Raw genomic sequence first — 16912 nt, 5'->3', positions numbered from 1 at the left:
AGACAGTGCCCTGTGTTTAAAAGTCTAAAGCAAAAAAACAATCATGACACTATCACATATGCCTGTGCAAAAGGCCACTGACAAATAAAGACTATGACATATGCATTATTGAGGGCTTTAGACCCATAATGTATACTGAGGGGATTGGATAGTGTGAGCACAGGAGCTGTACTGTTCACTGTAGGCATGAAAGCGGTTGTGTATACTGAGGGTGTTGGATTCTATGCTATGAGCATGCTTTCCTAGTCTCCCAGAATGTCTTGGAGGCTCCCGAGTTTCAGGGAGTTCTCATGGACTCCCGTAATAGATGGCACCCTACCAGATCATAGCAGAGGCAGGACTTAATGGGGTGGGTCCACGGTAATGCAATCATGTCACCATGCCCCTTCCCACACTTGTCACCAGACCTCCCCTCTGGAATCTCCCGGAATGGAGGTAATAAATTTGGCAAGTATGACGATGAGCAGTACCAAATCCTGAGGGCATGTGAATCATACTGTATCCTGTAAGCATACTGTATACTGTGGGCTTAGGAGTGGCAATGTAAACTGTGAGCCCAGGAAGCATATTATATACTGTGGGAATATCAGCTGTACTTTACACTGTGGTCATGGGAGCTGACTGACGTCACAGCTCATTGCATATTCATCTATTCTAATCAAAACAGGAAAAATTAATCCAAAAAGAAGGTGCAACATACTACATTTGAAATAGAGCAACACAGTGGCTTAGTGGTTAGCACTTTTGGCTCACAGCACTGGGGTCATGATTTCGATTCCCGACCATGGCCTTATCTATGTGAAGTTTGTATGTTCTCCCTGTGTTTGTGTAGGTTTCCTCTGGGTACTCCGCAGTGTTCCCTCTAAGCTGAGCAGTCTGGAAAGGAAAGAGTTAAAAGGTCACTCTAATGAGGGCTCCACCGGAAAGGTTTGCATTCACAATCTCCAGGTTGTTTCCTAGTAAGGTACAAGTTTAACTCTATCATTTCCAGATTGCTCAGCTTAGAGGGAACACTGGTACTCCGGTCCCCTCCCACACGCCAAAAACATACTAGTGTGTTAATTGGCTGCTATCAAATTGACCTTAGTCTTCTCTCTATCCCTCTCTGTCTGTGTGTATGTTAGGGAATTTAGAGTGTAAGCTCCAATGGGGCAGGGACTGATGTGAATGAGTTCTCTGCACAGCGCTACGGAATTAGTGGCGCTATATAAATAGCTGATGATTATGATGATGAACACATAAACACAGAACATATACAAAAAAGTACATTGGTGTGAATTCACACTTAATATGTTCTCCAACAGTGTTGCCAGTCCCACACTCCCCAGAGATGTATACTGTAGAACAGGCAGTTAGAATAACTCATAGCACTAATTATTAATGTCACTGTGTGTTTACTGTGGAGAATGGTCTCTAATTGCACACAATAAGAAACATTTATGGCTGGTGCATAGGAAAAATGTGCGGGGAAACTTGTTTTCATTTTCTAATCAGCTCTAGCCTGTTTAGACTATTAAATTCTGATTGATTACTATTGGTAATTGCATAATTTATCCAGTGCACTATTTTCATAGCTGTCCCTAATTTCCAGTAAGTAAGTCCTCTCTTTTGAAACTTAAATGCAATTCTTAACATCAATTCTTATTTTCTACGCTTTACAATCTAATATGTATTGAGGAGAAATATTTAAAATGCAAAGATACAACAAATAAACTTTTCATGATGGGGATTGTACTGCTCCACGGTTCAACAGGATAGATTCACCAACACACCAGTAGTGTCCATGGAAACCATTTTAAAATGTTGCCAACTATACAGTTTACATAAATGGTCCCCAATATTGTCTAGTCACTCCTTGTCTATAGACATCATTTTTTACATGCTAATAATAAGTTTGCCACTTGTGGTGTGATGTAAATATATTTATGTGTATTTTTTTGTAGGCTGATGTATTTTCAGTTTCCATTGATAATGGTTCTGTAGTCTTATCCGTAAAAGACATAAAGGTCCACTCGAAAAACATGCAGTACAACGATGGGCACAGTCACTTCATTGTTGCATCGATGTCACCAACAAGGTACAGTGTGTGTTCATTAGCAAATTGTTTTTCTTTTTTGACACTTTTGCTTTAAAATAAACAAATACAACACAATTTCCATTTTGTTACTTTTATGATTTCTCTCTCATTCACTATATTATATTTATGTTCAGAGATATACGTTACAGTTTATTTTCTGTAAATAGGCATAACTAAAGTATAAGAATAAATGATTCTGATATGTTACATACAAATAGAATGTAATACAGATTTTGACGCGCAGTGCAGTTGAATATGATTTTTATTTCATAAAACACCACATGCAATGATTCTGAAATATAACTGTGCCATTACCTATTAATAGATAAGCGAAAAGGATCTTCGGTTGAAAAAAATGAGTCCCCACAAAAATGATCACCAGATATTCTTACTGAAAACAATTGTGGTTCTGTTTTACTTGCACAGTAATATCAATTACCCAGAAGCCTTTGCAGTGTTTTACATTAGCTATGATATACAGCTTATTACAGACCTTAGTAAATGAGACTGCTAATCATAGATATTGGTGAAGTAAACACCCAACTTAAGTAAAATCTCTAAGGAGATTAATAACAATGTTAAATTGAAAACATGTATCCCAGTACTGATGGACATGAATTTTTTTTTTGTAGGTATCATCTCCTGGTGGATGAGACAGATATTAATTTCCAGGATATGGATAAAAAAGACATAAATCCTCCAGTGACAAGAAAGTTCTACTTTGGTGGCTCCCCTAGTAGTGTATCGCAAGCTAATTTCACAGGGTGCATCAGCAACGCTTATTTCACCAGGTTTGTTTTGCACTGCTCATAAATAATCTGTTTGTGCAAAAATTTCTATGTTGGCATCTCCAGTGAAAAACTAACAATATTTAGGGGACATGAATTAATATATAAGCTTTGCCAATATTAACCTAATAAAGTGACATCCCAGTAGACAACCAGCTGTGGTGTTATTTTTCATCAAACATGAAGTAGATAAAGTAAAATGGTATGTATGTACATTCCACATTGAAGTTATGCACACAGAGAGAAAAGTGACGTAGCAACGGAATTTTGTGAAACTCGAACTTTGCTACAGGACAAGACAGTTCATACAGGTGTCCTAGACTTCTGGCGATACAATTTATTTTCTGCTTTTGCTTCCCCATGCCTTGGCGTGGATAGTCCACACTGTATTTGTAAGTTCACAAAAATGTTAGGGGGAATTCTGCCTGCAACACTTTGGTCACATTTTGCCAGATAAGCATATGAATTTCTACACCTAATGCAAAATATTCCACAAAAATTGTTTAAAAAAATTAGCACATCTCCTATATCACCCTTTTCTAGTACTTGGTCACATGGATGGAACTTTCATGATCCAGTCAATCAAGCTGGTCATCACTTTGTCATCTATGCTGAAAATTAGTGTCAATGAATGATGGTAGCAAATTTCTGTCATTAATCAAACATTTTTGGCCAGTCACAAAATGGGACAGGTAAAACAAAAGTTATATTGGATTTATTTTAATTTTTTTGTACCTGATACCGTTTAAGACATTTGGGCATCTCATGACCGAGTGATTCTTACAGTCTGAAGTCAATCTTTTCTCCGTAATATACAATTAAAAAAATAAAAAAAAGTGGTTAGCATTGCTGCCTCACTGGGACTGGTGCAATTAGGGCAGCTAAGAGGACACAGCAACTTTTTGAGGCCACCTTCCATAGCCACTGAGGGAGGAGTGTCCACCGCTGGTTAGTGGCTGCTCCCACAATGCAGGAAGGTCAGGGACCCCAGGCAGGCATGGGCCAGGTACTTTGCACCTGCTCCCCCACCCCCTTTAGGTGCATCTGGATGCAATAAGCTTTATTCTGTGTGGAGTTTCTTTGTTCTCCCTGTGTTTGCCAGAATTTAATCTGGTTTCTTCCCACACTCTCAAAACATACTGGTAGGTTATGTGGCTTCTAAATAAATGAACCCCTATGTGTGTGTGTTTGTGTGGTAAGGAATATAGATTTTAAGCTTCACTAGGTCAGATACTGATGAGAGTGATTCAATATTCTCTATAAATTGCTGTTTAATGAACTATAGAAATAGCAGTTAATAAATGATTAGTATATAATCTTAAAAAAGCTAATCGCTATAATCTAGTTTCCGGGCACAATATGTTTGGTTACAGTATAATTTCTCCTTCACTATGGATACTAATTAGAATTTCAGGCTGTGTCACTATACTAACCTGATAGATAGATAAACCAAAACAAGGTCAATAGATGTTTTCTACATGTACCAGAGCCACTTGGTGGGCTTGTTGTGGAGTTAAATATAATCTCAAAAGAATATCCTTACTTTCTCTTGCACCTATTGAAATGCTCCTTCTCCCAACTTGCAGTGGGGGGGGGGTTATTTCCCAATTAATCTTTAGTATTGTTAATAATGATTGAATAGTAAGTACTAAGCAAGAAAATGTTTCCTGCTTTATTGTTTTTGTTTTTTTATTTTTACTTTTTGAAAGATTCTGCACCTAAACTGAGGTATTTTGCTCAGTTCTGAAGCATAGTACCGCAGTGTTCATACATATCATCAAGCATATATACTAGGTAGGAAGCACTATGTAACCACATTGGGCCTGATTCATTAAGGAATGTAAGGCAAAAAAATGAGTAACTTTACACCTTGGCAAACCATGCTGCATTGGATGAGGAGCTACATTTAGGATCAGATTTATAGCTGGGGTAGGACATGTCCTAAATCAACTTTAAATGTCAGTGTAAAAATAAAGCTATCAAGTATTTGTGTGCTACATGAAAAAACAGCCAGTAAATAACTTATGTACAAAATAATAAAGTAATATGCACCCCTTGCATTGTAACATGGTTTTGTCCAGGAGAAAACTTACTAATTTTTTGCTTTACTTTCTTTAATGAATAAGGCCCTTTGTGCATTTTTTTTTTTTTTTAACGCACACAATTCAGGCATATATACACGTCCATATTCAACTAAAAGGGGATCTGAAGAAACAATTCTTGTTGAATACGGGTGTAGGTAGGCTGCTTATTCCACACTTGAGACAGACACAACACACTGCTTGATAGGTACAATACATATATGCAATATAAAGTTCCAGCAGAACTCTAAGAAAAAAAAGTGTTCAGTTTTTGTCACCTTTGCTAAAAAAACAAAAACAAGTGGGAGAGCCTCTTGGAGGTATTTACGCTGGCATTTTCACCGCTTCTTAAATAGATCCCTGAGGCAATAATTGACTTACTTCTGTTCACAAGAAAAATGGGCTGAAAGGGTTATATTTTATCAAATAACTATGGTTTTTTTTTTTTTTATTATTTTACTTATTTTTGTTCAGAAAACATAAATATAAAATATATTTTATTATGCATACCTGGTGTTGTGTTTGAAAACCCCTCCATATATGCTTTCTAAAATATATTTTGGGTTAAATTTACTAGACAGTTCAATGCGATATTAAAATTCTGTCTTTAGATCACAATACATTACTATGTAATACATTTTCAACAAAAGCATTCATTCAATTTTTATACTGTTGCCTCAATTGCAGTTATATTTTCTTTTCTTTTTACTTTGTGTTCTACTTGGTTATTCTGTAGAATTGACAGAGATGTGGAAGTTGAAGACTTTCAGAAGTATACAGACAAGGTCCAGGTGTCTTTGTATGGGTGCCCTGTTGAAACGCCCCCAATTGCTCTGATCCATAAACGTGGTAAAAACTCTTCTAAGGCCAAAGGAAAGCAAAAAAGTAGAGTAAGTAGAATTAATTCATACGTGGTTTATGGAAAAAAAAGCTAATCCCTTATCACGTTAATGAATGCAAGGGTTCTTGTCAAGGGATTAGCTTGAAAAAATGTTATATATTGGTGATGACTGTGAAGGTGTGAAGTAGCAGAACCCAAAACCTTAGAAAAAGCTCTTCTATAACCAATATTAATTTGTCAAAACATAGCAGGTGATGAAGAAGGGACTGCTCATATTAAATTTCTTAGAATGTCCTTAAAATCCAAACTAGTCTAGAAAAGATCACAAGGAGGTGTAGTCCCATTAAGGGACCTTTCTTGTAGTTTGCAATGCCACTTTTGGATAAGTGTAATAAACCCTAATAAGTTTCCTACTTAGGTTTTTGCACTCTTGAAACTGAAATGTTGGGGATAAGTAAAGAATTTGATTGATTGATGGCCCTCTTCAGGTATAATCTTCTTCAGGATTATATGTGTATTTTCAGTTGAAAATACATATAAATGCTATGTGTTTGCGCATACATGGAATATAATGGGCCTGATTCATTAAGGAAAGTAAAAAAAAAAAAAATAACTTTGCACCTTGGCAAAACCATGTTGGATTGGAGGGGAAGCTACATTTAAAATGGGGGATCAGATTTATAGTTGAGGTAGGGCATGTCCTAGATCAACTTTAAATATCAGTGTACCAATAAAGCTATCAAGTATTGTGTGCTACATGAAAAAACAGCCAATATTTTCCTTTTGTGCAAAATAATAAACTCATTTGCACCCCTTGCATTGCAACATGGTTTTGCCAAGTTTCAAAGTTACTCAGTTTTTTGCTTTACTTTCCTTAATGATTCAGGTTCAATGTGTTTTCTTTATACATGCAGTTGCATGCTCTACACTTACATTGGAAGTTAAGTGCAGCATTAAAACACCAGCAGTTAAGTGTCCAAATTCAGCTACTTTCTACTCTGTTAAGTCTCTTGATATGACTATGCTTTTATTCCTGTGATTGATTAGAGAATTAAAATCTTCCAAATATGACAAGATAATTGTACTAACTAATTTTAAGATTATTTCAAGCTTGTTTTTACTTATTCTGGTATATAAATGTCTTTCATTTCCTGCCTATATTTATACAGGTTGGAAAACATAAAGCAAATCCCCCACAGACTATTGTTGGGTCTAAGATCATACAAACAGAAGATAATCCAGAAGTTGTCTCCCAGTGTTCATCATCTAGTACACCAAGATCAGTCAGAAATGCTTATCTCTATGGTGGAACTGCAAACAGCCGCCACGAATTCAAGCACATCCCTAAACAATTCAATCAAAAGTAAGTTGTCAGCTGGTGTGATCATCTTGTGTATGGCCAGAGAAGGGAAAGATCTAGAGGGTACAAACACCTAACAGAGGTGGACTGTGCTATGGGGAAGGGTAGCTTCTGTCCCCTATGCTGGTTCACTGTGACAGGCTCGGCGGTTGCCAGCGCCGGAATGCTGGATGTGCCTAACAGGGACAATGCAACCACAGGATGCTGCCCAGCTGGCCCAATTGTGTTTAAACTCAATTGTAGCAACTGAGCTGCAATCTATGTCTGACTCTCAGAAACTCAATGCAGCCATGCAGTGTGCACCTACACAATTAATGAGTCAAACCCAGTAGCATACTGATTGGTTTATGGTGCTGACCATCCACGCTGTGATTGGTGATTGACTGCAACTTTTCACCAATCAAACTGCAGGATGCTGCCACGTAGCCTGTACAAGTTGCCGATAGACAGCAAGGGACCACAGTAGCACTAAGCAATTTAATTGGGTCAGCCCTACAGATCTGATGTTTTTTAGGTGTTGGTTTTGGCAAAACCAGACTGGTGTTTTGCATTGGCATTGTATATCACAAAAAATTAAAAATGCTAAAAAAAACCCTTATAATTGTATAATTTCAAGGTTTTTCGGGGTATTCCTACATTCATATTTATAGCATTCATTTTCACTACTTTACAATTTACGTAATTTCCAATTATTCAAGTGATTTCCTGTTTGTGCCAACACTGTTTCTCCTTGCAGTACACATTGCTTTGTTGACGGAACAGTCACCCAATGTAGTGCAGAAACTTTGTTCCACTCTCTATGTATAATGTTTTTCTATTGCTATCATTTCTATATATTGTCATCATCAGAAATACCCCACTAATCGGCATTAGATATGCACAGTAAATTCAAATCAAAAGATATCACCATCATCAGATATAGCCCAATCTTAAGCATTACACATGCACATTTATATATAGATTTTAATATATCAAATGACATTATTATTGCAGTATATGACAGTAATAACATTATGTATATGACAGTAATAACATTATGCCCAAACACTACATTGATGCAGATTGATGTCCAATGTAGAGAAGTCCTTCTGAAACACAACAGATCTATGACCAACCTTACACTCAGCACCAGGGCATACAAAGCCATAAAAAGCAAATGGACGAGAAGTGAGATACCTGGGCTAGCGGCAACCAAATCTGTGATCTGATCACACATTTTGCCTTGTTTTCAAATCCAAGGAGTGCAGGCAATTCCGAATAAATCTGAGAATATGTTGGATTACCATAAATCCAAACTGCTCAGCTGTAGTTAAAAGATCATGAACCCTCAACATAGCTCAGTTACTATAGTACAGTTATTACTAGTGCTTAAATAGAAATGGCTTATGGTGTACCTTTGGCTGACATTATGAATACTTTACACATCTCTTAGTTTCACACGTGTATAAAGCTGTGACTTATGTAGCATTACTATACCATGATGTTTAGACATGCAGTCTTACGTCACATTTAGTTTATTTAATAGAAGTCATGACTGAGATTTCCCATTGATTATTATGCTCACAGAACTAGACATAAAACACATCAATACACTTTTTTTCTATATTTGGCAGATCTGAATTGTCTTTCCGCTTGAGAACACATTCATCCCATGGAATGATCTTCTATGTGTCAGATGAAGAAGAAGGCAACTTTATAACTCTTTTCCTTGCTGATGGCCAGCTATACTTTATGTTCAACATTGGCCAGCAAAAACTGACCATTAAAAGCCAGGAAAAGTACAATGATGGCATGTGGCACACTGTAAGTTACAGTTACTTGCAGTAAACACTCATTTCATCTAGTCCAGTTTTACCTAAGTGCTTTAAGGATGGATAGTCATATGTTTTTGCAGAAAGTGGTGGTAGGCTAATGTAGTAATAAAATTGACAGTACTAACTACATCAGTTAAATATTCACGCAACCAAAGTAGGTTGATCTTATAGACTATATATCAGATACTAATAACATTTATCAATATACATGTTCCAGTGTCAGAAAGTTATTTGAAATGGCAATAAGAAATAAAGCTGTAAATGATTGATTGCTCCAAAACAAAAACATGCTTTCAAACTTGTATACAGTAAATTGTATAGTGGTCATCATTTCACAAACATGCTAAACATACAAAAAATCTCTAGTGTGGAAAATCACCTAACAATATATGGAAGTTCTATAATGTAGGAGTAAAACGTTTCAGTGCTCTCATTGCCTAATACATTGAATTTATTTTTAATTTACTCACAAATATATTTCTGTGTATCATATTTGTAACTAGGTAATATGTGTCCGTGACAAGAACAAAGGTAAATTAATTATTGATGGTCTACGAGTGCTAGAAGACAGTCTTCCTGCCTCCGATGCTACTTGGAGTGTGGATACGCCGCTTTATTTAGGAGGTGTGGCCCCTGAGAAAGCTATGAAGAATGTCCAGGTAATGATTCTGTTAAGGGGGAGTTATGAATGAAATGAATCTGACATTTTAATATGTTATCAGTTGGATTGTTGAGCAGCTTCTTGCTTAAAAGAATGAAGTTGTACAGTGCTAAACAAACAAACAAACATCATGATGTCAGTACTCAGGGCTAGTGTAGTGCTAGATTACATGGATATCTACGAGTAAGCAGGAGTAGCTAAATACTAGATAGAGATACTGCTTTAGAAATAAATTTAACTGTACTTAAAACAATAAATAAATTGTATACGCAAGTAAAATTAAGTACAGTGGAAAATATATCTCTAGTATACATAGAAACTGACTTTCTGTAAATAACTCATCCATCCTATTAATAGAACAAGGAAGTAGTTATTGTCCAGTTGGAATTAGTAGCGGAGGTGGAGACAAATCCATCAATATTCTAGTGGTATAAAAAGAAAAGTAGCTTCTGCCACTGTGCTTTTGGAAAGGATAGAAATTGTAATTACAACCCCTTTAGAACACACAATTACTAATCGAAATGCTGTTTAATGTTTTCAAAACAACATTGCATTTCTGGTGGAAATAAGTTGGTTTTAAGTCTTGTATATTTTTTACCCTGTTCACTGCAATTCCTGATTTATTCTATTATTGCATATGTTTCTATTTTCTTAGATCAATTCAGTGTACAGCTTCAATGGATGCCTCGGAGACTTGCAGCTGAATGGACACTCTGTAACTTCCCCATCCCAGACATTTAGTGTGACACCTTGTTTTGAAGGACCCATGGAATCCGGATCCTACATTTCATCAGAAGGAGGATATGTGATTCTAGGTAATGACTTAATGAATAAAAACACTGTTCTACACGAGCAATGGCCTGTCTTGACTCTCTGGCAAGAGCATTTCTTTGACAGCAACATGTGAGTCAATAAAGCAAGTAGTTGGCTGTAATGACATATGACACCTACAAGGCCAGTAAGGCATGGACACTAGTATGGAATTCAGTAAATAGCAGCAGTTTCTAAACAAGGTTCTCCTTCTTACAGTAAATATGCGGCATGTAAATAAATAGTAACGATCATTTACATACTACAGAAATGCAGAACAGCATTGCTCTTATATTTGCGTGATTGCATATACTTTTCTGCCTTTTGTGGTGCTACCCCTCTACACAGTCTTTAGACAAGCCCCCAGAAGATCAATCTGTGGGTTTGCAGATCCACCTAAAAATGTCCATGGTGGAAACTATGAACACTTTAGGATCAGCCCCTTCTTTCATTTTAACTTTTATCTTTTCCTCAAAAAATACTACTCAGTTTTATTCAAGTCATATCCTAAATTAATTCTGAAACCGAAGGTTATTGGGACGGTCTTTAATACGTGTCACTTTTTTGTATTTGAATGTTTTTATCACATTGGTCGAAGTGCACTTAAAAATGTGATTTTACAAGGTGCGAATGAAAGATACAAAATGCAACTCATTAAAAGTGTTTGAAGGAGACCTGATCGTACCCATGATAAAAAAAAGTTAAAAAAAAGTTTTTGTGGGGGAGAAAAAGGCTTTGCATCTTGCGTTGCGGCAAAACAGGGGCACCTCCCCCTTACTCCCAAAAATAAAATAAAATCCACCCCTGTATCTCATTAACAATCTAATCTAGCAAAATCAAATCTCATTGTTCTATGATCTGCTCAACTTATCCCATTGGACATTGCAATAGTAGGTATTTGATAATGACATGGTAGATGAAAAATGTATTATGGTGTGGAGGGTGAACATATCATATAAGTATTTAGATAAAGTTCAAATGAAAACCCAGTACCTGACTTACAGCAATATTTTTTTACGTTTTGTAGCGGAATCCTTCCACTCCGGGGTAAAGTTTGAGTTTGTAATAGAAGTGCGCCCTCGGAGCAGCTCTGGAATTTTGTTTCACATCCAAAATGTGAATGGTGAATACCTAAATTTGCACATGAAAGAAGGACAGGTAATGATATTTTATATGGCGTATGCTGACATTTTACATTGTATTGCCTTTTGTTGTGTTGTACAAAATATAGAATAAATTATTTGCATACCAGATGATCCTCAAATCTGTTTGATCATAGACTTATCAATTCCACTGTACAACACTTTAAAAAGATGTTATGACACTGGTGTGCTGAGTGTTTATTGAGCACATAATGACAGACAGATGGACCAGGCAATAGTTGTTTCTATACATTTTGCTATGCGGATCTGAAATATAAATATTTAAACTCATAATAAAAAAGTGAGATAATGCATTCACAGTATAGTAATCATAAATGCAGAATTAATAGCAAAATTACTTTATGCAGGATATTACTATAAATACAAAAACAAAAATACAACATTGTCAAAATGATTTGTCCCATGTCACATAATGACAGAGTAAGGAGAGCCCACAACTTGAAAAGATAATAATATTCTCTGGCGCTGGACCCCTATACGTAGAAATGATTATATGTGACATTATATTGTGCGGTTATTGCTTAAAGTCAGGGGCTGGCTGGGCCGGGGGGCAGCGGGGCATCTGCTCCCCCGGGCTGGTCCCATAGTGGGCTAACTTGGACTGGGTAACTGGGCCGTCTGCCTTTTTTCTTCTTTAAAATAGGCTACTGAATCGAATTTTGCCACCCGGGCCAAAGTTTGCCAGCCCTCCCCTGCTTAAAGTCCTATGGTTGCTCTTCCTGTTGTTAAGTCCAGCATTCAGTTTGCTACAGAGCTTACTATAGGAAAAGCAGTCATATAGTGCTGTCTCCTGCTAGCTTTACATTTTGATTATTATGCAGATAAGTGCATACTTGCCAACTCTTCCGGAAAGTCCGGGAGACTTCCGAAATTCGGCTCAGTCTCCCGGGCTCCTGGGTGAGCTGGCATTTCTGCCGGATCCTGGATATCACGCCATTTTGGAGGGCGGGGGGGAGGCGAGGCCAATCGTGTCATTTTGCCCCCCCCCCCCTTGCAAATGACGTTTTCAAGGGGGGTGGGGCCAAAATGATGCGATTGGCCTCGCCCTGCCCCCTCTCCCAAAAACTTGTTTCCGGGAGCTGGCAAGTATGGATAAGTGATTTCATTGTGTTTTTTTCTTCTGCAGTCTTCCCTGTTTCCAGCTATCCCTAATTTTCAGTGACAGTCCCAGATTCTAAATATTTGTCCCTGGAAATCTATCTACTTTTTAATACTGATGTGCTGCACAGTACTATTCGTGTTATTCTGTATGACAAATGCAATATTTAAAGAAACTAAGTATTTATAATGAAAAAGGCATTACCGTACTGCTTCAATTCTAAGACGCACCTTTTTCCCCATATAATCATTTCTACAACTGCTAAACGTCTTAGAATCGCGCATGCGTGTTTAGCGTTTTATTTTATTCATAGGACTCATTCTTAGGAGGGAATTCAATTTGGCCGCGCTCAGCACAGTGCTAATTCTATTACCGTTAATACGGTAATTTGAACCTTAATTTCTGCTCTCGGCTGACTGAGCTGCAAGCAAAAACCAGCATTAAAGATTACCATATTGACAGTAATAGCGAGTTCTATTACCGTAATATCGGTGATAGTGCGCCGGCCGCGTTACTATCGGCGGTTACGTGGCTAATCGAATTCACCCCCCTTAGTATGCATCTTATAATTTATGGTGTCTTAGGGGGGAATTCAATTTGGCCGTGCTCAACGCGACTTTAATTCTATTACCGTTAATACTGTAATTTTAACCATGATTTCTGCGCAAAAAACAGCGTTAAAGGTTACCGCCTTAACAGTAATTATGCGCACTATTACCATAACGTTGGTAATAGTGCGTAGGCCGCGTTACTTTTAACGGTAATGCGGCCAATTGAATACTCCCTTAGAATCAGAGAAATACTGTATATCCAAGTTGAAGCACATGAAGGTACACGAAGACCAGTGAAAGGCAACCTGAAACACTTTGCATGTTGTGGCCCTCTATCCTTTAAAATGGCCTCAGCTTACCCTTAATTCCAGTGATGTTAAACAATTAGCACATTGTAATACCTTTAATCAAACAAAGACACCTATCTGTAATAATATATCAGCAGCCATTTTAAACAAGTGTTACAAGGTATAACAAACACATCTGACAATAAAACAGGAAGGAACAGGCCATAGGTGAAGGCTCAGAGGGCCCCTGCAGCCCTTGGGCCGCCTGTTGCCCATCACCACCTAGACTACCATATGCAACGAGCATAGCAACAAAATGAGTTGGCAACTATGTACCTGCTACAGAAACATTTTCACAACTTATATACATTCTGAGGGTGGAGCTACTTTTTAAGTGGGTGATGCCTATAGAGAGGTTTCAAAAACACCTATGTAGCTTTATATAGGTGTAGAGGGCCAAATGAAAAACTGGTAATGATTAGAAAATTGATATTATAATTGTATGTTAACAAATATATATGCATTGTATTATTATACTACTGAAGCAAACTGAGCATTAGTTGGAAGTATAATACAAATTATGTCTATTAAATATATGTTTATATTTCTGTATAGGTTGTAGTGAAAGTGAAATTTGGCAATAAGGAGTTCTCTACAAATGTTGTACCAAAGCAAAGCCTCTGTGATGGGCAGTGGCACAGAATTGCAGGTTTGTAAAAAAATACCTTTATTGTAAATGTAGTGTGTTACTGCTACTTAGAAAAATCACTAGTGTTTAGGTGCATATTATGTGAATCACTATATATTCTCTAGCACCAAGTCTACCGAAAATTAACTTGATAAAACAATTGCATTTAAAACTTGTTTAAACAACTTTATATTGTACATCATAGCGCTACATGGTGCATGATTAATTCTTTGTAGTTCTGTTTATCTCCTTTAAGCACACAGTAATGAATGGTACCTAACAAACATAACATATCTGAAATACTATGACACTGTTCTCACATCTGCACTAATGTACAGGCAGTGCTATCAATTATTTTTACATGGCAAGTGTTCTGCTTTTCTAGCACTCGATCTGCTAAACAACCGCTCATATGAAATATAATTCTGAAAATGCATCTACAATTCAATGTGTTTTTTGTGTGGTTTTGGTACTTTTAGTACAATCATTGGGAAGAGAATAGAACCATACTCCAGTTTACTGGCGGTAAAACTATAATTAATTTCTTGCATATTGTTACAGTCATAAGGGATGCCAATGTGGTGCAACTGGATGTGGATTCTGAAATAAACCATGTGGTTGGCCCTCTGAACAAAAAGCTAGTCAATCTTAAAGAGCCTGTGTTTGTTGGAGGTGTGCCAGGTAAGGATAGTAACAGTATAATGTGCGCTCACACACGACACATTCTGTATTTTTTTGTATATTTGTGTATTGTGTATCAACACTTGTTCACAATTCTCTCCATTTTCTCTCCATTCTTAGATTCTTTGCTTGCGCCAAGTCTGACCACAAGACATTCATTCACAGGCTGCATCCGCAACTTTGTGATAGACAAGCGGCCAGTGAGCTTCAGTAAAGCATCCCTTGTCAGTGGGGCAATCAGCGTCAATACCTGCCCTTCATTCTAACAGTCACTATGTACAATAAAAAGCTTGTAATAAACCTGTTTTTACTTTAGATTGTTGGTTTTACTACACAACAAATACACTATGGAGAAAGAGTTTGGGCAACAAATAACATTCTCTGTGCTATGACAGTCCTATTACTATTATAAGGACAAACTGGACTCAAAATTTTTAACAATTTCATCAAATGGGAAATCTGGTAATTTTGGCTTTAGTCTATAGATACGATGCATTTAAATGTGGACAGAATGAATTACTAAAGGAAAAACATCACGGGCCTGATTCATTAAGGATCTTAACGTGAGAAATTTCTTATTTAAGTCTCCTGGACAAAACCATGTTACAATGCAAGAGGTGCAAATTAGTATTCTGTTTTGCTCATAAGTTAAATACTGACTGTTTTTTCATGTAGCACACAAATACTTGATAGCTTATTTGTACACTGGAATTTATAGTTGATATTTGTGTGCTACATGAAAAAACAGTCAGTATTTAACTTATGTGCAAAACAGAATACTAATTTACACCCCTTGCATTGTAACATGGTTTTGTCCAGGAGACTGAAATAAGAAGTTTCTCAAGTTAAGATCCTTAATGAATCAGGCCCCACATTCCCAGAAATTACAAATCAAGAGCACATAGGTAAATATGACATTTTCAGATCAATGCTCTTCTTTATATACATGAAAGTAACAATTTAGCACAAAAGCTTTGTCACTTATAACTTGTTTATCTTTATTTAATGATACCAAAAACTGAAAATAAATCAGTGCTGTTGTGGAAATTATGGAAATTATTGTGTTGGCTCACATGTATAACAACAATTAGGGTATGTGTGTTTATATATATATATATATATATATATATATATATATATATATATATATTTATATTTACATATATGCATATACACACACATACTAGCGTGCAAACATTTGAAATCACTTAGAAATATATTGGTTTTTGAAAGAATTGATAACAAATTTTTATTGAGGTACAATTAAAGTGACCTGAAATTATAGTCCGTAAATTGACATAACATATTACTATTATTATTTTTTCTAACTATTCTATTCAACAAACTTTACATTTATCAAAGAATCCTCTATTTGCAGTAATTATAGCTTTGCAAACGTTTGGCATTCTAGCTGTACGTTTTTGAAGATATTCAGAGAAAATTTGTACCTACGACTTCTGTAGCTCTTCCCAGTGGTGCGACTTGCTTGTAGAGCATTTTTCCGTGACCTTACGGTCAAGTTCATCCCACAAGAGCTCAACAGGGTTCAGATTTTGCGACTGTGCTGGTCAGTCTATCAAAGTCAGCACTCCGGCTCCCTGTTTAGTTTTTGCATAGCTTAGTAGTGTCAGGGTTCCCAGGGTACGACCACGGAGAGAAGGTAGGTGAATGAAGTGGTTTATTAGAAACACAGGTAATACAGGTTCAGGATGCAAAAGTGGTAAGGAAGTAATATAACCACAGTTCTTAACAGTGGAATAGGCAATGCTGTAAAGCAATGGAGAGATGCAGTAGTCAGCGGGTTGCAGGGTGGATACCTCTGGAGGAGGTGGAGAGATGAGTAGCCTGTGGATTGCAGGATTGGATACCTCTGGAAGAGATGGTGAGATGAGTAGCCTGCGGATTGCAGGGTTGGATACCTCTGGGAAGGTAGTGAGACGAGTAGCCTGCGGCTTGCAGGGTTGGATACATCTGGAGAGGTGGTGAGACAAGTAGCCTGCAGGTTGCAGGG

General features: G+C 37.0%; 1 protein-coding gene across 1 annotated transcript in view; it reads left to right on the top strand.

The window, feature by feature from the left end:
• Nucleotides 1-15216, top strand: part of LAMA4 (laminin subunit alpha 4) — a 110200-nt gene extending 94984 nt beyond the window's left edge. The window contains exons 30-40 of the mRNA XM_075202940.1: nucleotides 1944-2077; nucleotides 2710-2868; nucleotides 5683-5836; nucleotides 6957-7150; nucleotides 8761-8950; nucleotides 9465-9620; nucleotides 10278-10437; nucleotides 11460-11590; nucleotides 14148-14241; nucleotides 14782-14901; nucleotides 15022-15216. Coding sequence (XP_075059041.1) covers nucleotides 1944-2077; nucleotides 2710-2868; nucleotides 5683-5836; nucleotides 6957-7150; nucleotides 8761-8950; nucleotides 9465-9620; nucleotides 10278-10437; nucleotides 11460-11590; nucleotides 14148-14241; nucleotides 14782-14901; nucleotides 15022-15167 — 1638 coding nt within the window. The 3' untranslated portion in view covers nucleotides 15168-15216. The remainder of the gene's footprint in view (nucleotides 1-1943; nucleotides 2078-2709; nucleotides 2869-5682; nucleotides 5837-6956; nucleotides 7151-8760; nucleotides 8951-9464; nucleotides 9621-10277; nucleotides 10438-11459; nucleotides 11591-14147; nucleotides 14242-14781; nucleotides 14902-15021) is intronic.
• The last annotated feature ends 1696 nt before the right edge of the window (nucleotides 15217-16912 follow it).

This window comes from Mixophyes fleayi, chromosome 3 (assembly GCF_038048845.1).
Source record: "Mixophyes fleayi isolate aMixFle1 chromosome 3, aMixFle1.hap1, whole genome shotgun sequence".
Taxonomy (NCBI): domain Eukaryota; kingdom Metazoa; phylum Chordata; class Amphibia; order Anura; family Limnodynastidae; genus Mixophyes; species Mixophyes fleayi.
The sequence above is the reverse complement of the archived record's forward strand: the minus strand, read 5'-3'. Positions and strand labels throughout refer to the sequence as shown.